At 34.9% G+C, this 23,896-nt stretch overlaps 1 protein-coding gene across 1 annotated transcript; it reads right to left on the reverse strand.

Annotated features, from left to right (window-relative positions):
• Positions 1–20,114: 20,114 nt before the first annotated feature.
• Positions 20,115–23,044, reverse strand: LOC112295794 (high-affinity nitrate transporter 2.1). Its single transcript, XM_024547742.3, has 4 exons — positions 22,409–23,044; positions 21,819–22,137; positions 21,487–21,652; positions 20,115–21,343 (listed from the first exon to the last, which is right to left on the reverse strand). The coding sequence occupies exons 1-4, from the start codon at positions 22,665–22,667 to the stop codon at positions 20,534–20,536; spliced, it is 1,554 nt and encodes a 517-aa protein (XP_024403510.1). The 5' UTR covers positions 22,668–23,044; the 3' UTR covers positions 20,115–20,533.
• Positions 23,045–23,896: the final 852 nt, after the last annotated feature.

Below are 23,896 nucleotides of genomic sequence, written 5' to 3' on the forward strand. Positions count from 1 at the left end.
ATTACACTAATTGCACGAACTAGCTAAAATTGCTATCCATAATTATATTATATAAAACCCAAATCACTGATACAAACCTTGACTTTGAATAATAATTGCTAAGTCTATATAAACCCTACAAAAATAATCTTTATGCCTTTATAAAAAACTTTAAGCTAGCTCTCAAATCTTATCCTCCGATCTTTGAATGAATCCCTTACTTGCCCTCAGCAGTTGTTTTAGTGATCAGAGATGTGATTTTGATCCTATCTCACAAATGGTCGATCCTTGGATATCAATCTAACTTATCCTAAGGATTTTTTAGTCCAATTCTATCCTTAACTTGACACTAGTATCAACCATATCAACCATTTATCTTTTTTATTATGATTTTATTAATTTATGGTCTCTCTAAGGTAGTAGAAGAGTCTCTACAACCTAGAAGGTAAAATTACTAATTAATCTTCAACCTACTAACTATTAAGATAAGAAAATAACCTAAGAGGCTTTTAAGAAAGCCATGTTTAGATACCTCAAATTATAATTAAACTAACATAATTAGATATTAATTAAAAATTCAATTTTGATTATAATTTCACTATATAGTTGTATTACATCATGACAATGCTCAAGAATTTTCAATCCAATCCAACTTACAGATTTTGAAAAAACCTCCAAAAACTACATTGATATCACTTGACCGCCAACATGAAAGGTGAAGCACACATCCCAACAGTGATTTCTCCTTTTCCAATCATTAACTTTGACTCAAAATTAATGTGCAGCTTGATCTTTAAGTCATTCAATACCATGCCAAATTTTACTTTGATTTGACTAGTTAATCTCTAAATATCACAGAAACCCTATCCAACTTCAAACTGCCAACTTCGACCATCCTCTTATACTAAAATTCAAATATCTCTAAACCACACTATTAGATTATCACAAAATTTTGTATACACTTAGCACACCCAATAATCCAAACAATATCAAATTTTTAATTATAGATGCTGCACCAATTGCACGCACTAGTCAAAATTGCTAGCCCTAATTATATTATATAAAAACCAAATCACCAATACAAACCTTATCTTTGAATAATAATTGCTAAATCTTTAAAAATCTTACAAAAAAAATTCTTATGCTTTTACAAAGAGCTTTAAGCTAGCTCTCAAATTCCAATCCTTGATCTTCAAATGAATTCCTAATTTGCCCTAGGCGGTCATTTTTGTGACCAAAGGTGTGATTTCAATCTTATCTCACAAATGGTCAATCCTTGAGTATCAATCTAATCTATCCTGAGGATTTTTTAGCTGAATCCTATCTTCAACTTGATCCTTATATCAACCATACTAACCATTTATCTCTTCTACCTTGATTTTATCAATTTATGGCCTTTTTAAGGTAGTAAAAGAGTTTCTATATCCTAGAAGGTAAAAATATTAACTAACTTTTATCTACTTGCTATTAAGATAGGAAAATAGGCTAAGAAGCTTTCATAAAAGCCTTATTAAAATATTTTGAATTCTTGTTGAATTAATATAATAGAATATTAACTAAAAAATCATTTTTAGTCATATTTTTACCATATAATCATATTACAACACAACAACGTGAAATATGAGATGGATTTTTATAGACTCCAATAGATAGAATTGATAAACAATTAGATTGACTTATTTACAAATAGGAAATGGTTCAAGTCTATGATAATCCAAATTTCCATAAGAACAAATAGTTTTAATACTACAACACAATAACCATATTTTATCACTAACGTAAAAATGAAGTTATTTTTTACAATAAGCATCTGTATTATTCTTTTATTATTCTTGAGCTTCTTTTAGTCATATCTTTATGGTTGTATATAGCTCAAATAAATGATTTATAAAATCTTTTGCCATAAGATCATCAAGTTTTAAAAAGTCAAAAGTATTAAGTCAGATGATAACCATAATTAGCAAAATAAGGTATTTGTTATATAGAAGAATGTATCATGTTATTATAAGCAAACTCTTCCAATGACAAAAGAGTTGTCTAATCATCTTCTTGATATTTGATGGTACACCTCAAATACTACTATAAAACTTGATTTACATGCTTTATTTGTCCATTAGTTTAAAGATACAAAGTTAAAGATAGTTTTATGTCTATTTTTAAAATCTTAAAAAATATTTTTTAAAATCTTAATATAAACTAAGTTTTCATATCTAATATAATATCTTTAGATAATCCATAATAGCAATAGATATTTATCAAAGAAAAGCTTGGCTATTTTTTTACTTGTAATAGATTTTATTCATAGTACAAAATGTGCCATCTTGGTGAAATGATCTACTATCATAAATATAAAGTCATAAGAACTTGAGATTGAAAGATCCATGATAAAATTCATAAAAATAAAAGACCATGGTTGTTTTGGAATAGGTAATAGTTAGAGAAGTTTATAGGATCAATGATAAGGAGTTTTTGACCTTAAAAAAATGTCACATGATTGAAAAAAGTCATTCACTACCTTCTATGTTTGTGGCTACTAAAAATCTCTAGATATAAGTTCTAAAGTCTTATTGTATCCAAAATGTCAAGCTATTGGAAAGTCATAACTTACTTGAAGAATACGTTGTCATGATATGTATTGTCTTGTTTAGAAATGCCTCAAGCATCTTACTATGGAAGGTGGAGTTATATTTTATAAATATTCAAGAAATCTTAATAGGAATCAACCATCTAAAAAGTAATTCAAATTTTAATTCAAAATTACTTAAAGCCACTACAAAGTGCTTAAAAACACTCTTCTTCATAACCTTAATAATTTACAAATTCCAATTGCCTTATTATTTTTATAATTGGACAATTTTTATTTATCCTTGTAAGCTATAATCCTAGTTAGTGAGTTTTAGCAAGTTATAATTCCTAATTTAACTATTTTTTTGGTACAAAATTTTTTATACAAATGCCACTATAAGTCTTCTATATGCTTAGAAAAATTCACCCTAATTCAACTTATAGATGGTGAGAAAAAGCCCAAAAATTGTACTAATGTTACTTGGCTGCCAACTTAAAAGTTCATATAGATATTTTGGTAGAAATTTTTCCTTTTCCAATCATTAGCTTTAATTCAAAATTGGTGTATAATTTGATCTTAAAGTCTTCAATTACTATGCCAAATTTCATCTTAATCCAACAAGTAGATCTTTAGATATTATAGAAATACTATCCAATCCCAAACTATCAACTTCTAATACCTTCTTGAATCAAAATTCAGATATTATTAGACTAATATAAAATTTGATATATACTTAATACATCTAATCAAATAAGTAATATTAAATTTTGAATTATAGATGTGATATCAATTGCAAAAATTAGTTGAAAGTACTAACGTTAATTATATTACATAAATTCCAAATCATTGATACAAACCTTGACTTTGAATAACAACTGAAAAATCATTCCAAATCCTTTGAAAACAAGCCTTATACTTCTAGAATCAAATTGAAGCTGCTTCACCAATCTTAGTTGCCAATCATTGAGTGCCTCCCTACTTTGTGTTTGGCTGTCATTTTAATGGCTAGAGGTGTGATTTTGACCTTATCCCACAAATGGTCAATTCTTGTGTATCAATCTAATCTATCCTAGGGATTTTTTTAGTCCAATCCTACCATCAACTTAATCTCAATATCAACCATACTAATTTTGTACTTTTTCTAATCAAATTTTATCAATTTTTTGGCCTTTCTAAAGTAATAAAAAATTTCTACAGCCTAAAAGATTAAATTATTAAATAAAATTTAATCTATTAGCTATTAAGACAAAAAAATAAACTAAGAGGCTTTTATAAAAGCCATGTTTAAATATCTTAAATTATTATTAAATCAAGATGATTGATATTAATTAAAAATTTATTATTGATTATATTTTTACCATATAGTTGTGTTAGAATATGACAACGTAAATGTGCTCCTCATTCTAAAATGTATAGGCATCCTTTGAAATAGAGTAGGTTTTTTTTAAATTCAAATTTGGAATCATGATGAGACTTAAAAGAAGAGTTCCTGATATTAGAAACAAGAAGATGAAAGGACATACTTGATTAAATTTGCTTGACAAAAGTTGAATCAATAATCAATGTTGATTTTCTTGCTTGAAAATAAAAATATTTTGACTTCAAGAGAATTATCTTTTAATAATTAAAAGATACATCTTTTTCTTGTGTTACAAGCTAAAAATGTCTAAAATAGGTGTCTGACAAATTTTGTTGTTTTTAGGATTGTTAAATAATATTAAAACCAAATCTGGACAAAGATATGGTCTAATGGGCTTTACTACAATTTAAAACAAGTAATCACTTAAAGTATTTAAGATACTTGTGGTTAATATAAACAATGATTAGATTACTAGCATCTTTTAGTTAATAGTACTATTTTAAAAATAAATCCACAATTACAAAAAATTCTTTATTATAAATCTTATAATTGATCTTTGCAATTAAAATTTTTCTTGAATGAAAAGCTACTTGATGAAGTTTATCATTTTTTTCTATTTTTGATAATATAGCATCCAAAGCAAAGTCCAATACCCTTGTTTTTATAAAATATAGCTTAGAAAAATTGATGCAATATATGATTATTGGAGAAATAAGGATAGCTATTAAAGCTTCAAATGATGCTTTTGCTTCTTGATTCTATTGAAATTTATCTTTGTAAGTCAAATAAATAAGTGGAGCTATAATTTGAGAGAAGTTCTTCATGAAGATCTGATAGTGGTTGACAAATTTCAAAAAATATTGAATCATAAGTCCATCATTTGAAATGATGTATCTTAAGAAGTTGATCTAAATAGTAGAAAGTATATAATTTTCTATCTTAGTATAGTGTCTTGTATTCTTCAGTTTTTGTAATATACAACAAATATAAAGTTCATGTTCTTCTATGTTTTTTGAATAGATGAAGATGTTGTTTAGATAATAGACAACAAATTCATCTAAATATTCTCAAAAAACATCATTCATTACATATTAAAAACCTATTGATGGATTTATATATCTAAAAAGTATGATATTATATTCAAAACATTCATATTTTGTTCAAAATGTAATCTTCTATTTATCTTCTTTTTTAATTTGTATCAGATTATATGCTCCTCATAGATCTATTTTTATATAGATCTTAACTTGATTCAATTCATCAAAAAGTCTAGATATCAAAAGTAGCAAGTACCTATTTTTAATAGTGATTTTCTTAAGTCTTCAATAATCAACACACATCTATAATAATCCATCATTTTTCTTCACAAATAAATTTCGAGCTTTTCTACGAGATTTGGAATAGTGCATGAAGTTCTTGGCTAAATTTTCTTAAATATATTCCTTGAATTCAACCAACTCATTTTGTGATAAATTATAAATTGATCCAAATGGCAGTTGAGCTCTTTTTTGAAGGTGAATTGAGCAGTCATAGGCATGATTTTATAATAGAGTATCTACATTTTTTTTCTTAAATACATCTTGAAAATCTTGATATTGACTTAAAATACTTTTTAAAGTTTTTTTACCATTAGAAACAAGTGTAGCATAAATAATAGAAGGTAATCCTTGTTTTGTAACATGTAAGAAAGTTCTTGCATCTACAAATAAAAATTTAATTACATTAGACTTATGACTTTTTACTTGATCAAATGTATTTTTAATTATATTTTCAAAAAGTCAAGACTATAAAAAATTCAATCTATTTTTGGATTATATTTTTTAACCATGATAAATCTAAAATGATTGGATTAGAGAGAGATTTAATGATATCAAATATTACAAAGCTATTATGACCATTAATTGTTACTTCTATAGAAAAGATTTCATGACTCACATTTCTTAAAGAAAATAGATGACCATCTATAACTTCTACATGAACAAGTTTAGTTTTCTTCACTTTAAGTATATTATGTCTTTCAGAGAATTCTTCATCTAAGAAACATATTGAGGCTTTTGAATTTAATAAGAAAAAGGCTTTGTGATGTTGAAGTCATAAAATAACATTTATTGTAAAATAAAGAGAGAGTTTTGAAGAGAGAATAGGACCTTCACTAGGTGTTTGACAAGGTTCTAGCCGCATGATCCCATTGTAATTGGACAAACTTGTTTTCAAACATATTATCTTCTTTGATAGCCATATTATTTATTTTGTGGTTGTGTTTCTTTTTTAGTTAGTAGTGAACAATGTCCTTAGATTCTCTAAAATAGAAGCATAATTTTTTTTGATGATGACAAGTCTTTTCTTATTCAATAAGAAGTTTGAAACATATCACATTAATTTGTATATCTTCTACTTCCAAATGTATATTGCAAAGACATTGACATTCTCATTGAATTATAATGGCATTGTAATGCACTTGTGTGACTCTCAAATCAAAATTCAAAAAGTCAATTGTTACACCTTACAACAAAGTCAATTGCTTGATTTAATATTTGAGGATCAAGTAAGTTGAGTATCAATTTTTTGACCTTATATTGTAATCTATAAAAAAATTAGCTAACAAGTATAGTATCATTTTATTTGATATTAATTATAAGTTGTCAAAATTATAAAGCATATAACGTTATGAATTGATTGTCTTCTTAAAAAATATGGATCTTATTAGTTATAATATAAATTGCATCATGTTTTTCATACATGAATCAAAACTTTGTCAAAAAAGCTTCCAAATTATCTAATATTGGATCTTATTGTTCAAAAAAAGATAAAAACCATGATAATGCTAAATGTGAAAAGAGTGTATCAATGAATCTAACTTATGATTTTAGAATTGGATAGCTTTGAGGTTGAAGTTCAATCACAAGTTATATTTAATTAATAGATCCTCAAAATTTGAATCTTATCCTATCAAACTTCTTGGGCAATGCAAATCTTAATTTTCTAATATTGCTATTAAAAAAACAAGTACTTAGAAGATACAATACTTAGCATCAGCAAGGTTGCACACAAAGAGAGTATGGAGTAAGATATCTCTCACTTCCAACACCCATTACTTATAGGTGGTAGTTGCTGCCCTAAAAGACAACGTCCACTCTTTGACTTTTACACACATGGCCCTATGATCCTTTTGACATCTCATAAGTCCCAAGAGTATCCTATGTCCAATACTAATTACTCTTACATCTTACATACATGCTCTTAGGATCCTTTGGCATCTCACGAACTTCGAAGGTATCCTATGACACATACTAATGACTCACACTTAGTCTTAGGATATTCCCTTGTTAATACTTTATCCTTTTGACTTTGACTCTTAGTCCATGACTTCGTCCTATATCCATTGGATGCCCTTACCATATACCAAGAGTCAAACCTTTGACCACTAGCAACTTACCTAAGGTAATATCCTATACAAGGTAATATTTTCTACTTTTATTTTAACACTCCTACTTTGCTATTGGTCAAATGCCTTTTAAGCCTATGCCTTTATCAACATGTGATGTCTATCCTTTACTAATGCCTTTGTCAACAAATCAGCAAGCATGTCCTCCATTGCATAATACTTCATATCAATGACCCCCATTTCAACCTTCTCTCTTATAAAATGATGTTGAATGTCAGTGTGCTTGGTCGTTGAATTGTATTTTGGATTCTTTGGAAATGCAAGACATCCTTGATTGTCACACTTCATTGGAGTTGCTTCCATTTGCACATCTCCAATGTCCTCCAAAAGTTGTCTTAATCATATTCCCTCTATTGCACCATAGCTTGTTGCCATATACTCTGCCTCCATTGTTGACCTTACAATTGTTGATTGTTTCTTGCAATTCCATGAAATTGCTCCCACTCCAACAAAGAATACATACCCCGTTGTTGACCTTCTATCATTTGCATCTCCAGTCCAATCCACATCACAATAACCATGCAAACTAATGTTATCACTTCCAAGGCATAATTTGAAGTTCAAAGTGCCTTTTAAGTACCTCATGATCCTTTTGATGGTTGTCCAATGGATTGGTCCACCCTTTGACATGTCTTGACTCACAACACTCACTGCTTATGCAAGATCCACCCTTGTGCCAACCATTGCATACATAAGTGAACCTACTGCTGCCTTGTATAGAATATCTTACATTTGACCTTCAACTTTAGCAAACTCTTCATCCGTGAGCTTCACCAACTTCAAGTTTGCCTCCAATGGTATTCTAATAGGCTTACACTCCTCCATATTGAATCGTTTCAATACTTCTTCAATGCTTTGGCTCATTGTAATGGTCTTCTTAGCACGATCACTTACAAACTCTACTCCTAAACAATAGTTAGCTCTCTCAAATCACTCATTTCCTACTCCTTTTCTAACTTTGCCTTCAACCAATCCATCATCTACAATATATTGATTCAGATGATCAAATCATCAACATAGAGGATGACAATCAATATGAACTCATTTGATTGCATCATATATAAGGAATGATCAGTCTCACTCTTTACAAATCCTCCACTCACAAAGAATATATCAATGCATTGGTATCAAACCCTTGGTGATTATTTTAGCCCATATAAGGATTTCTTCAACTTACAAACAAGGTGTTGTTTGCCTTCTTCAACAAATCCTTGAGGTTGATCCATGTAGATGTCTTACTTCAAACGTGCATTCAAAGAAAGCCATCTTCACATCCATTTGATGTATCTCCAAATCCATTGCTGCCCCAATTGCCACAATAGTTCTAATAGTAGTGAATTTGGCCACGGGAGCAAATGTCTCATTTGAAATCTACACTAGCAACTTATAAGTAGCTTTTGGCAACCAATCTAGACTTGTATCTAACAATATTATCCATTACATCTCTTTTGGTTCTAAACACCCACTTACAATCAATTAAATATCGATTTGGAGGAAGTTGAGTTAATTTCCATGTTCCATTGTCCATGAGTAATTTGTATTCTTTTTCCATAGTATTCTCCCACTTCAATGCATCCGTGGATTTCATTGCATCACATAAATTCAACGGATCAGCAAGAAGTGCAACATTGGCATGTTCTTTACTTACTTGAGGAAAGATGTGGTCTTTCCATCATTCACTACGTGGTTTTCTTTCTCTCAAAGGATATCTCCTTTCATTTGAAGAAGACCCTTCTACTTGCATTCCATCGTTCTTCTTCCTCAATGCTTGTCTTTTCTCACTCAAAGGATGATATTCTTCATCATCATTATTACCTTCAATATCTTCATTGTGTTCATTTTTGGTTCTAGCAATTGAAGGCACACTATCATTTACCTTCTTTGGCTCTTGATCTTGACTTCTATTTCCTCCATCCTCATTGTCATCATCATCTTCTTCTTCTTCTTTCTTTGCTGAACTTGAAGATGTGTCCACAAACACACCTTTATTCCCACTTAGACACTCTTCTAAGTGCTCAAAATCACTCTTATGTTCCAAAAACTCTACATCACGACTTTTGATGATCTTTTTGGTTTTTAAACACATTAGCCTATATACTTTGGTACCTTCACAATATCCAACAAAATACACATTTTGTACCTTTTGCATCAAGTTTGGACCTCATACAATCTGGTATCTTTGCATAAGCAATGCATCCAAAAATACTCATGTGTGAAACACAAGGTTTCTTCCCACTCCAAGCTTCTTGTGGAGTCATTGATGTAAGTGCACTTGTAAGGCACCTATTCCTTGTGTATACCTCATTTACCACAGCTTTCGCCCAATACTCATGCCCAAGGTTTTGTATATGAAACATATTCCTTGCCATCTCCACAATGGTACGATTTGCTCTTTCAGCAACTCCATTTTGTTGTGGAGTGTAAGGAGTAGAGATTTGTCTTGCAATACCTTGAATCTTCATTAAGTCATCAAAATGATTTGACATGTATTCACCTCCATTGTCCGTTCTCAATACTTTGATCTTGCACTCACATTGTTTCTCTACAAGAGCCTTAAATTCCTTAAACTTTGAGAAACATTCACTCTTAGCTTTAATGATATAAATCCACACCTTTCTTGAGAAATCATCAATGAATGTAACAAAGTACCTTGCTCCTCCAATTGATGGTGTCTTCATTAATCCACAAACATCTGAGTGCACAATTTCCAACAATTTTCTTGCACGTGTTGCAACTCCACTTGGAAATGAAGCCCGTTGTTGTTTGCCTTGTATACATCCTTCACAAGCAAGTGTCATGGCATTGTGGCTGAATTGACCAAGATCCAATCCACTTACCATGGATTAGAGCTCATTCATGCATTTGGCATTCAAATGACCAAGTCATTGATGCCAAATTTCAAACTTGTCTTGATCTTGTGGAAAATCAGCAAATGCCGCCACTTCAACTCCATTCACCTTTTTACAATTGATGAAGTAGAGATTTCCATCTCTAAGGCCTTTGGCAACATGTTGGCCATCCAATGTCTTGACAAAACATCCATTCATGTCAAATTGAACCTTACAACCATGTGATACAAGTTTGCTCACCGAAAGGAGATTTTTCTTCATTTTTGGTACATGTAGGACTTCTTTCAATCTAATCCTCTTCATTTGGTCCTTCACAACAATCTCCTTTACAATGGAGCCAATTCTAATAGCTTCTACCATGCCATTATCTCCCAACCACACTTTTATTGGTGGAATTTCTTCATAAGTGTCAAATGAACACTTGTATGGTATTCTATGCTTAGTAGCACCTGAATCTATAATCCACTTTGACATGGCAGCCATGGAGGCTCCTTTCTTTGCCATGAAAGTATACTCATCTCCAACAAAACTAACACTAGCATTGTTTGCATTCTTCCTATCTCTTTTCTTGGCCTTGTAGCAATTTTTAGCAAAATGACCTGGTTTCCCACAAATATAGTAATTTCTCATATTACTTTTTTGAATTATCACATTGGTGAGAATAGCTACCTTTGCCTTGTCTTGAAAATAGAGTCGAATCATCACTTCCAAGCTCCTTTTGTTTCCTCTTGGTCACTTCATGGGCAAGTCTTGACGTGACATAGTTCATGGTAAGCTCTTTCATGTTGATGGACTCCAATGCCACAATGAGGTAGTTATAGGATTTGGAAAGGCTCATGAGTAATGTCAACACAATGTCCTTATCATCAATTAGTTTGTCAACAACTCCTAGTTGGTTAGCAAGTGCTTTTACCTTATTAACATGAGCCATGACGTCATCTCCTTCTTCCATCATTACTATCAAGAATTTCTTTTTTGTCCAAAGGATGTTGGTAAGGTTTCTACTCTCATAGATGTTGCAAAGAATCTTCCATGCTTCCGCTAATCCATTGCAAGCTATAACATGTGAAAAGTTGGCATCATCAAGGTTTGTTGCAATCATCTCAAAAGACTTCTTTTTACGACGTTTGTACTCTTTCTTCACTTTGATATGAGCATTGTTATTTAGAGGGTCTTCACTTTCATCAACAATGTCCCAAAGGTCCAATGAAGCCAACAAAAGCTCCATTTTCTTCTTCCAATGGTAAAATTTGTCACCCCTAAACTTCTCAATGACTCTTAAGCTCTCACCCTCACTTGAAGCCATGTCTAAGGAAGGGATGTATGAAAGAAAATCAAAAAAAAAAGATATAGAACTCTCAAAATCAACAAGAAGGTGTTGTTGCCTTAGAAACATAGAATGCCTTCTTTGTAAGTAAACAAGTGATTTCACTCTTATAGCACTCTCAATCTTCACATATAAGATTTTTCACAAGTCTTACATTCTATTTGAACCTCTTGTGTAAGCTTTGCCACTCTTCAATCATCCCACTTTTCTCACAAAATACTTCTTACCTCACAAAAAAAAAAAAAAAAAAAAAAAACTTCTTATGAAAATAGAACAATCTCTTAAGAAGTTAAGTACATTAAAGCACAAAGTTAAAAAACCAATGATAAATCACATCAAAGAAATATAACACTAGAGTTCTAAAATATCATTATATGGAGTTTAACAACAACAAAGAATTTAATTGCACTTAACAATAAATAAGAGTAAAATTACATCAACAACTAGATGCATAAGAAGAATTAGAAGATAAAAAACTCAAACTTCAGCAATAACCATAAGATCTACTCCTTACAACAAGAAAGACTTCAAAGTACTTCAAAACTCACAAGTAAAGATGAGTAGGCCCATAACCTATTAAAAAAACAAGTACTTAGAAGATACAATACTTAGCATCAGCAATGTTGTACACAAAGAGAGTATGGAGTAAGATATCTCTCACTTCCAACATCCATTACTTATAGGTGGTAGTTGCTACCCTAAAAGACAACGTCCACTCTTTGACTTTTGTACACATGGCCCTAAGATCCTTTTGGCATCTCACAAGTCCCAAGAGTATTCTATGTCCAATACTAGTTAGTCTTACGTCTTACATACATGCTCTTAGGATCCTTTGGCATCTCACGAACTTTGAGGGCATCTTATGACACATAATAATGACTCATACTTAGTCTTTGGATATTCCCTTGTTAATACTTTATCCTTTTGACTTTGACTCTTGGTCCATGACTTCGTCCTATATCCATTGGATGCCCTTTCCATATACCAAGAATCAAAACTTTGACTTCTAGCAACTTACCTAAGATAATATCCTATACAAGGTAATATTTTCTACTTTTACTTTAACAATTGGAAGGATGTTCTATCATACGAGAAGAGACATAATTCAGTATAAATATTGAAGCAATTTCAATCATCTCTGTATCTTCACTTCTTGCTATTTTTGTTGCTCTTTGTGGTGATAAATTAAGTTGATACATTGTAAGTTTTAAGTCCTTCAATTGTTCTTGTATTTGTGTTAGGGACATAATCCTTAGAACCTTCTAGAGACAAGTTTCTAGAACCTTCTAGAAGCAAGTCTCTGGAACCTTCTACAAGCTTCTTAGTTGGTAGAAGATATTAGAGACATAGTCCTTAGAACCTTCTAGAGATAAGTTTCTAGAACCTTCTAGAAGCAAGTTTTTAGAACTTTCTAGAAGCTTCCTAGTTGATAGAAGTTGCTTGAGAAGCTTCCTAAATAGAAGTATATATTGGAATCGAGGCTGAAGAGTTCTTCAGTCTCGACAACACATCTCTTAGAGCTCTAGCTCACCTCTCTGGTGTTGTTTACATTTGATTAATTTCATTCTTGTTAGTTCTTCCTGAACTTCATGTTAGATCTTGAGTCTGTATTTCTGTGCCCGTGACAGTTTGTCAAGATTGCACTCACCTCAGATATCAGAGCTAGTTTCTTCTTTGTTAGAGTGTGGATTCCCCTCTACTTGCAAGTATACTAGCATTTTAGAGGTTGCAAATTACTTTCCTCTAAACTGATACTTCTTTTGTTACAATATTGGAGCCTTATTCTTCTTGGAGAGAGTAGATTACCCCTTTTCTTGAAGCTCTTAAGGCATTTTAGAGGTTGTGGAGTACCCTCCTCTAAACCAATATTGTCTTCTAGTAGAGTCATTTCTGTCCTTCTCTTAGAATGGTCGGAGGCCAAGACATTAGTATGACGGAAAGTTCGGAGTCCAAATTGGATGCTATCATAAATGTCCTCGCTACGTTATCGCAAAGAACTGCAGAGATTGAAAGAGTCGTGGCAAGGCTTCATAATGATAGAGCATCTGAGATGGCACAATCTAGGTTGCACCAGCCTCAAACTTCTGTTCTTGGAGAAGCAACTTTGCCTCAGGTTCGACAAGCACCGCTGGTTCTACAACATAAGGAGCCTCGAGTTAGCCTTTCGGACAAGTTCGATAGTACGCGTTCCAAGTTTCGAGGATTCGTCAACCAAATCAGGTTGATAATAGTTTTATAGCCCGAACGCTATCCAACGGAGGAGTCACGTGTTTGGCTTGTTGGAACCTTACTTACAGGACAAGCTCTATTATGGTTTTCTCCTTTATTTGAAAAACAATTGTCCATACTAAACAACTTTGAAACCTTTTTGGAGGTGTTTGCGGAAGCGTTTGGTGAACAAGGTTTGATGGGCTACAACAAAGATCCGATCACTACGACAAGGGATACGCTCTACATCAGTCTATACATCGGACTTCAGGCAATTAGCATGGGACATCAATTGGGATGAAGAAGCGTTGATGAGTCAATTCTATTGGGATTTAAGGGACGATATGAAGGATTTGCTGTTAACTCTTCCTGATCCACAAACGCTCAACAAAGCTATTAGCCAAGCTGTGAAGTGTGATAACCGCCTATTTCAACGTCGCCAAGACCAACGTTCAAGACAACATACGATTTACCACGTTCCAATTATATTGGAAAGCAGCGTAAATTCACATTCAGAGGTAGAAGATATGCAAATTGATGCGATACGTATCAAATCCCTTATTCTAGAACAAAAAAAGCGGCGTATGGAGGAATGTCTATGCTTGTATTGCGGTGAAGAAGGCCACAAAGTTGGAACCTGCCCCAAGAAGCAAAATCGACGTATTGTCAAGACTAGAGGCGCATTTATTGAGGAAAACGAGGATGCCCAGCCACAATAGAAACCGTGCGGCTGGACAGTGAAATATCACAACAACAATCAGGTTCCTTTCTTTCCGCTCAACCTGCCCTTTGTTTTACAATCCCTTTCTTTATTGGCCCTCAAAAACTAAGAACCTTAGCATTATTAGATTTAAGAGCATCTGCTTGTTTCTTAGATGAAGAATTTTTGAAGCCTCATAAGATCCCTTTAGTACAAAAATCCAAACCTGTTCACGTTGAGGTCATAGATGGGCGACCTTTATTGTTTGGTAGTGTTACCCATGAATCAGAACCTATAGAAGTGACGTTTAAGGGCCATAGTAGCCATATTATTTTCAATATTATTAGAATTCCATCAAATCCTATTATTCTTGGTCTTTCCTGGTTGGAAAAGCATAAGCCATCCATAGATTGGAAGTTGCGGAAGATGATCTTTCCTACAAAACCACCCAAGAGCAAGCCTAGTAGAAAATCTCGAATAGAGAAATCCTTATTTATTGGAGCAAGAGCGTTTATAAGATCGTCCAAGGAAGGTACACCGTTTGTCATTTATGCGGCTCCAACTATCGGGGAGAAGATCTCGACAACAAATATACCGGAGCAATATAAGGATTTTAAAGACGTTTTTCAAAAGAAAAATACCGACATACTACCGAAACACAGACCATATGATTGTGCCATAGACTTACAGGAAGGAGCACAACCACCTTTTGGCCTAATCTACAATCTATCGCAAATGGAGTTGGCAGAGTTACGGAAGTACATCAACGAGAATCTAGCCAAGAACTTCATCCGTCATTCAAAATCGTCAGCTGGAGCACCCATCTTATTTGTGAAGAAGAAAGATGGCTCATTGCGGATGTGCGTGGACTATCAAGGCCTCAACAAGATAACAAAGAAGAATCGTTACCCATTACCCTTGATTTTTCGTCTCTTAGAACAACTTGGACGTGCAAGGATTTTTACAAAAATTGATCTAAGGGGAGCTTACAACCTCGTACAAATCAAAGAAGGAAATGAGTAGAAGACAACGTTCCGTACAAGGTATAGGCATTTTGAGTATAATGTCATGCCCTTTGGTCTTATCAATGCTCCAGCGGTCTTTCAACATATGATGAATGACATTTTTTGAGAGTACCTTCATGATTTTGTTGTCATCTATTTGGATGATATTCTGATATTCTCCAAAAATGAGGAAGAGCATGAAAAGCACGTTCGTTTGGTCTTGGAGAAACTACGCGAGCGAGGACTATATTCCAAGTTGGAGAAGTATTTATTTCAACAAATAGAGATGGAGTTTTTGGGGTTCGTTGCGACTACGGAAGGCTTGAAGATGGATCCCAAGAAGGTGGAAGCAATCGTGTCCTGGGAGGTTCTGAAGATGGTGAGAGACGTATAATATTTTTTTGGCTTTGCTAACTTCTATCGGATCTTCATCAAGAATTACTCTCAAGTTGCTGCTCCTCTCACTCAGTTGATATGCAAGGATAAGCTGGAATTGAGACCTCTAGCGGAGAAGGCGTTTCAAGACCTAAAAATTGCATTTATTACAGTTCCAATCTTGGTACATCCAGACTTTACAAAGGCATTTTATTTAGAAACTGATGCTTCGGATTTCGCTTTGGGAGCTGTACTTTTACAAATGAGAGAAGACAAGAAGCTCCATCCGGTTGTATTCTATTCTCGAAAGTTCTCTGCTGCTGAAATCAATTATGAGATCCACGATAAGGAACTTCTTGCTATAGTGGATTCTTTCCAAGAATGGCATCATTTTCTTGAAGGAGCTGCACACCCAATGACCGTATATATAAATCACAAGAATTTGGAGTATTTCATATCAGCTCGAGTTCTAAATCGACGTCAAGCTCTGTGGAGTATATTGCTATTTAGCTTCGATTTTGTTATCACTTATCGACCTGGAAAACAGCAAGGACTATCTGATGCCTTATCGAAGAGATCGTATCTTATACCAAAGGCTGGAGAAGCAGCTTTTGATCAACAATGTACGACATTGTTGAAGCCAGAGCAATTTTGGCTTTACGCTACTATTGTTTCAATTGATGCTGACTTCTTAAATTAGGTACATGTCGCGACCATAAAAGATTCAGTTGCCATTGATATCAAGCACCTACTTTCAAAATTGGAGACAAAGCCTGGCTTCTTCGACGGAATATCAAGACCAAGCGACCATGTGATAAGTTGGATTATCGAAGATTGGGACCATTTATCATCCAGAAGCAAATCAATCCAGTGGCGTATCATCTGGAATTACCGACTTCTATGAAGGTACATCCAGTCTTTCATGTTTCTCTGTTAGAGCCTTATTAAGAGTCATCTTTTCCTGGAAGAGTACAATGTCCGCTACCTAGTATTGAGATCAAGAACCAGGAGGAATATGAGGTTGAAAAGGTACTGGATTCACGGCGAAGGTGGGGCAAGTTAGAGTATCTTGTTCATTGGTGCGACTACGACATTAATGAGCAAACGTGTGAGCCAACTAAAAATCTTGCCAATGCGTCGCAAAAGGTATAGGAGTTTCATCAACAATATCCTCATAAACCTAAGCCGGTTTGACGATAGCTTCCTTCTGAAGCTTGCTCACCCAAGAATATAAGAAAGAGAGAGAGCACCACCAAAATTTTTAGTTGATGTAGTTATTTTCTCTAAGATAAAATAGAATTTTTTTAGTAGCCATAATTTGGTCTTTTGATATGGATAGCCAAGAGATAGATACTATGCCAGTCAGATTATCTCAACCGACTAGCTCACGAAGGTGACCTCGAGATGAAGAACCGCCTACACCACAACGATGACGGAAGATATCGAGTAACCGATCACTGGTGATTGTATTTGAGTCTGAGCCTACTTACGATGATCAGCCAGAAGGCGTGTTTGCAGGACAATTTCACAATGAGGACACGGAAGTTCATGCTTGGTGAGAAGTTGAAGGAGTGGGCCACTACCATTGGCTTCAAGGGCCAATGAACCACTTGCCTCGTGAACAACAGTTGGAGTTCATAGTAGACGTTATGGGTCAGATCTTCATTTTCTTGTGTTGGTATTGATCAAACAACATTGCTTCTCAGAGACCTCGAAGCTAAAAGAGGGGGTGATGTTAGGGACATAATCCTTAGAACCTTCTAGAGACAAGTTTCTAGAACCTTCTAGAAGCTTCTTAGTTGGTAGAAGATATTAGAGACGTAGTCCTTAGAACCTTCTAGAGATAAGTTTCTAGAACCTTCTAGACGCAAGTCTCTGGAACCTTCTAGAAGCAAGTCTCTGGAACCTTCTAGAAGTTTCTTAGTTGGTAGAAGTTGCTTGAGAAGCTTCCTAAATAGAAGTATATATTGGAATCGAGGCTGAAGAGTTCTTCAGTCTCGACAACACATCTCTTAGAGCTCTAGCTCACCTCTCTAGTGTTGTTCTCATCTAATTAATTTAGTTCTTGCCAGTTCTTCCTGAACTTCTTGTTAAATCTCGGGTGTGTATTTTTGTGTTCGTGACAATTTGTGCCATTGTACTCTTCAATTTAAGAAGTTCTACTATAATAATACATAAAGAAGGAAAGATGTTTGATATCAATCAAGTCAAATAGAAGAGAAGAGTTGAAAACAAAGAAAAAAAATACAAAGAGTAATATTAATTTACAAGAGAGTAATTTCCAAATCCTAATATGCTTAAGTCTTATCAAGAAAATGGATAATCTACTCTTAATTAAGAAAAGCCAAAACTTTGATATAATAAGTATACTCTTGTTAATTTTTTAAAGACAAGAATTAGATGAAAGAAAATAAATAAATAAGACTTTTTTAAAGAAATATGACAAAATAGAAATAGAAAAATATATATATATTAAAAAAAAAATTGGAATGGCTATTGCCAAAAGAGAAGGAAACTAGAGACTCTTGAAACTAGACTAGAAATAAGAGAAGAATTGACAAGAATGAAGAAGGCTACACTCTTGCTTCTATATGTACTATCTATCTAGTATCTGTGTGACGACATTCTATAGGACCTCCAAAAATGTATTGACTTTACATGATACACATCTTAACTTGCAAGGCAAGTTTTTTATATAGGCACCATATACTTAGCTTATTCTGTAGGCTACTAACAACTGCGGCATGTGCTTAGCTTGTTGACCAAATTTCTAATCTACCAATCAACTACAAATACATGTAAAATCAAAACAGTGTCTAGAAAGCTTTTAAAAAGCTTTTCTAGAAGGTATTATGAAATTAATCTACTTTTACCTACTTCCACTTATTCAAGTTATCTAGGTAATAATTACCATAGATATATATCCATGATGTAATACTAAAAAGTTAAAAGATTTAAACTGTAAGTTTGACCTATTACATCTATCTTTACATTTAGTTGTCACTGATATATATATATATTTACTCTTATAATTATTTATATGATTAGGTAGAAGTAGATTAATTTAATAATATCTTCTAAAAAAGCTTTATTGAAGCTTTATAGACATGGTTTTCACTTTATATATATTTGTAATTGATTAGTAGGTTAGAAAATTGATTAATAATTTAACCACATGTCATAGATATTGAGAGCTTGTAGAACAAGCTAATTATGTGGTACACATATAGATAACTTGCCTCACAAGTTAAGATATGTGTCATCATAAATAAACCCGCACAACTATCATTATACTCACTGAAGCAACCTATGTGCAATATAATCTTTGTGACATCTATAAGACATGCTACCATTTGAAACAAAGTTCACAAGAGAGAAAGTCGTTCATAAGATAGAATAGCCATGAAGAATTGTTCTACACTTGGTATACTTTGCGGTTTAGATCTTCTTTTCTACTAAGCTCAATTTAGTCATTATTTGCATCTTTGAACAACTTAAAAATTAACAATGCTTGTTTACAAGTCGACACAAATTCCTTATCATTTGTATTAAATAATATATCATCAATAAATACATCCACAACATCCCAATTGATTATAAAAGTGAATGCTTTCTTTGACTTGAAATGAAATGTAAGGGTTTTTTGAAATTCACTTGGTCAAAGATTTGGTTCTTTGAAGCATCTAAGAAGACATTGTATTCTATCCATACTTTGACCTACTATAACTTCATATGTACTATGATGTTGTATGCATAGAAAGGAATTTGAAATGTTTTCAGATTCACCATCCAGTTTTGTTTATGCACTGTGAGCTCAATTTCTTTATAGCCAAGTTTCTCACACATTAAGAACCATGCTGATAGAATTTGGTCAATGTTCTCATCTTCTGAGTTCTACATAAGGCTGCACTTTCTCCCCACAAAGGATTTCCAAGGGGTCTACAACTACTTCAACATGGTCAATTTGACATGGATACTCTAATGTAACTGCAGAGTATTCCTACTCTCAAATCATATCATGGAGTTTTATTCCCAACTTAAGATAGTATTAGAAACTTATTTTAGACAATGTCACTAACTTATTGTAGGGAAATTCGTTTTTTTTGGGAAGAGCTGATGATAAGTAGTGTTGAAATGACAATTAAGGAAGTTTTTCTTTTCTTTTCGTTTCTATTTTAAAATAAAATAAAGGTTCGTCGTGCCTATGCACTGACATATCCTATCTGTGGACCACGTTTTGCACAAACTAGGTTGAAATGGAAGCTGGTAACAAAGAAAAATACTGGAAGATGAGAGGGATGTACTGTTCATGTAATCGCATTGAAAGAAGACAAATGGAAATCCATAAAGCATTTTGTTTCGTGAGAGAGCTGCTACTCCGTAGCCTCACGTTCTTGTGCACAGTCTGTGCTTTGCTGCGTCTATGCTTGACGGGTGTGGTTTGGCTTTTCTTCTCCTCTTCTCATCTATGCTTTCAGTAAGTACCGCTTTTGCTTTTGAATTCAGAGGGTTGTACGTAATGCTAAAGCCACGCTAACAGACATACACAATACAGAATTGATGGTCGATTGGGTCACTAGGTGTCGATCTTCCACTTACGCCGGCAGAATATGTGCATGCGGGGTTCCACGATGCAGAGTGGTTGTTTCGGTCGACTTTGAATACTTGTGGGACTTGTATGGTCCACTAAGTTTGTTAAACTTGTGCATCAAATTGGATACTAGTGTGAATATGACTTCCACATAGAGAGACCAAGTTCAGCAACAGGTTGGTCGCACTCTGGGTCGGCAGAGGTGACTCCACCGTAGCATCCTCGTTCGCTACGAGAGTTGGTGGCGAATTTCAAGCTCGGGAAATGTAATCCTTGCTCCTGCTCTTGGGCAGTCCACTCAGACACGTAATAATCTTCCTCAGAGGCGCCCTTGGAGGCTGGAAATAGCATACTGCCCCACTGAGGGAACCATATCAAGGTGACTGGTAAGGTGCAGCAGATGATCATAATGCCCATGTAGACTAGACCTACTTCAGTATGGTATGAAGACGATGTGAAAAACAGGGATTGCGTCAATACGGAGCCTACATTTCCTCCAGCCGCAGTCAATCCAATTATAACACCAAGAGATCTCCGAGAAACAAAAGGAACGATTCCGAAAGTTGCTCCGCAGGCAGCTTGGACGAAGATTGAAAAAAAGATCATGAAAATAATAGAAGGGGTCAAGCTGTTCATTTTTCCCAGCACGATACACATCAGTCCTCCCATGGATTGGACAATCCATAAGAACCATAAGCGACCACGCATTCCAAAATAATGCCCTGCAAGGTCAGAGAAGTATCCACCGGCTGGACGCGAGAAAATATTCATCAACCCAGAGGCCGCGGCTATGAGACCAGCAGTATTGAGATTCAATTCGAAACGGTCGTAGAAGTATTCGGCGATAATGTTGTCGACCGTCAGCTCGACTCCAAAGCTGTAGCCATAGAGAATAAAAAATACCCATGTTCTGTAACTCGTTGCAGCGAAGTACACCACCTGCCATCATCAACATGCTTGTAGATCAGTGAGTGGCTTACAATGCCCTACCGTCCTTACACTTTACTGATTAGCCATTTCACTTCAAGACATTGGTAACATAGTAAATTAATGGAGTAAGGGATGAGTTTATTGATTCGCACCCTAAGGAAGCCCTGCTTGACATCCCCGCCTTGTCTTTGAAGTTGTGAGTGGTTTCCATCGGGGAGATCTTGGCCAAAGAATAGAATCAGTAGTCCCAGTACCACATGCAACGTTCCCGGTACGAAAAACGCAAGTCTCCACGCAGTAAATGCGGGGTTGTGAAAGCTGAAAGATATAACACAAGCCACAATAGGAGTTAGTTGTATGTCGGGTATTGATGATGCCGAATTGAGGCTACAACTAAACAATTACAAATACATGGCATACTACATCCGTGTAAGAAACCCCGAACGAAGTGAAAAATGCTTCTATCATTGCGTAGTGAACTTACCTATCTCGAAACAAGGCGAAAATCAGGGGCATCATGATTTGAGTAACACCACCACCCAGGTTACCCCAACCGGCAGCAAGTCCATTAACTGTGCCTACAATCTTGGTAGTGAACATGGAGCTCACCCAGTATTCACAAGAGACAAATGTGGCGAGAGAAAAGCCAATAAAGAATCGGCAGATCATAAAGCCCTCGCCGTCGTCAACCAGAGCCATTGAGAACACGGCCGGAGCATTGATCATAATCAGAAATGCAGTGCCATATCGCGGCCCAACCAAGTCACATATGGTTCCCATCATCAGTCGCGACATAATCGATCCTGTAGAGCCACATGAAACAATACAGTGCATAAGTCCAACTTGAAAAGAATGTTTGATGAATCGGTCGGAACTCAAACGTTGACTCAGGTAAGTAATTTTGTTTTATATTGCAGGAGAGTCAGTGCTTTATTGATCAAGCATGTATACGCATACCATTGACTGCTAGTCGTAAAATATGTTTCGCATCATCAAACCTTAGAACCAATTGAATACAATGTGGCCATCAAATCATTGCATTCACGCTCATTGCGTTTCTTGGGGATGACTCACCGGAGACTGAAGCGACGGCAGCTTGTCCGATTTCAGGTTTGGTCATGTTCAGATTGTCACGGATGATGGGAATGAGTGGCGGTGCAGCAAACGTAGACAGAAAGCAAATGAAGAAAGAGATCCAAGCAAGATGAAATGCTCGCATGTGAGGTCGAGCAATGCTGAGCACTTTAACGGTCCTGGCCTTGTGCTCGGAATCAACCGGCAGCATGAACTCAGCTTCATCAGGGTCCTGCATTGCATTCGCTTTCTCCGCCATGATGGATCTGAAGTGACTGCTTGCTCCAAGCTCCACAATGACAATTCAAGATCTTGACGGTGTGCTCAACTCAAACATCAAGATCTGGACCCATCACTGTAATTGCACGACAGTTTGATCACACATACATCAGTTCTGAATTCTAGCAACAGTCTCAGATTCAAGCTCTCAGATCGTATCCCCGATACTCCTCAAATCATACACTCTAGATTCAACTTGGGATTCAACCAGTGTGGAATTGCACTCTGGCATGGAATTTTAGTCGAATTATAGACAGTTTTAAGGGTTACTAAGATCCCAGCTGCTGCAACCCATCGCGGGAAATGGAATCTGGAGCAATAAATCAGCGACGTGGAGAATCATGCTAAGTAAATATTTAGAATTAAAACTCCTGCTGTAATGGTTCTCAAGTCAGAGCCTCCCACTGGAATCCTTCCCTCTCGACGCTTCTCGAGTAGCGACAAAAGATTTTGCAGAGATGGGAAGGATAAATGCCATATTTGCCACAAAGCTACAGCACATAAGAATCTCTCCTCCCCCCGCATCACGTGAGTAGCACTCAAGTAGCACCCGCGTATTTGAGCAGCTCCCGAAGAGTTCAATTCTAAAATTAACCAGGAATGCTGCTTTGCGCCAGGTGAATAGCTCGGTTTCCATTTTTACAATCAGGAAAGCAATGTCACTTGGCTGAACAGTCAGTGCAGAAAGTTTACTTGGCGCCTTGTCAAAGACAAAGCATCAAGACTTCCAATGTGCAAGACATGGGCGCAAGTTCTGCCTCACATTTTGGAGTCTATTAAACGACTCCAGAGGTGCAGTCAGACCCACAGATAGCCTATTCCTGAAATACACTGGCCACTGCAAGATCATGGGAGAGGGCAACGTCCTTTATCGGTCTATTTGAACGAAATTCTTTAAGTGCCAAAAACAACTAAGAATGGGAGAAAGTTCATGGAGTTATAGAATAGAAATGATGATTTAAATGGCCATCCTTTGTTGGAGCGCACCAGAGTTTGTTTTGTGATTGGTTGGACGCCCACTGGAGATAAGTTATTCTGATGGTACGGTCGTCGGATTGGCTCCAAGTGGGATACAGTAGATTAAGTGGTATCATAATGGAAATAGTGGGACAATATGCAACTTAGAGCAAAGAGGAATTGAAAAGGAAGAGCAAAATGTGTACCCCTAATTCTTAAGGTGATTTGTCTTGGAATTTGTTTCTCATCTTT

This window comes from Physcomitrium patens, chromosome 19 (genome assembly GCF_059467195.1).
Source record: "Physcomitrium patens ecotype Gransden chromosome 19, ASM5946719v1, whole genome shotgun sequence".
NCBI lineage: Eukaryota > Viridiplantae > Streptophyta > Bryopsida > Funariales > Funariaceae > Physcomitrium > Physcomitrium patens.

Coding starts and splice junctions, on each gene's coding strand:
- LOC112295794 (XM_024547742.3), bottom strand. CDS start 22,667: ATGGCGGAGAAAGCGAATGCAATGCAGGACCCTGATGAAGCTGAGTTC. Junction 22,138..22,408: donor TGCCGTCGCTTCAGTCTCCG/GTGAGTCATCCC, acceptor GTGGCTCTACAG/GATCGATTATGTCGCGACTG. Junction 21,653..21,818: donor TTCGCCTTGTTTCGAGATAG/GTAAGTTCACTA, acceptor TATATCTTTCAG/CTTTCACAACCCCGCATTTA.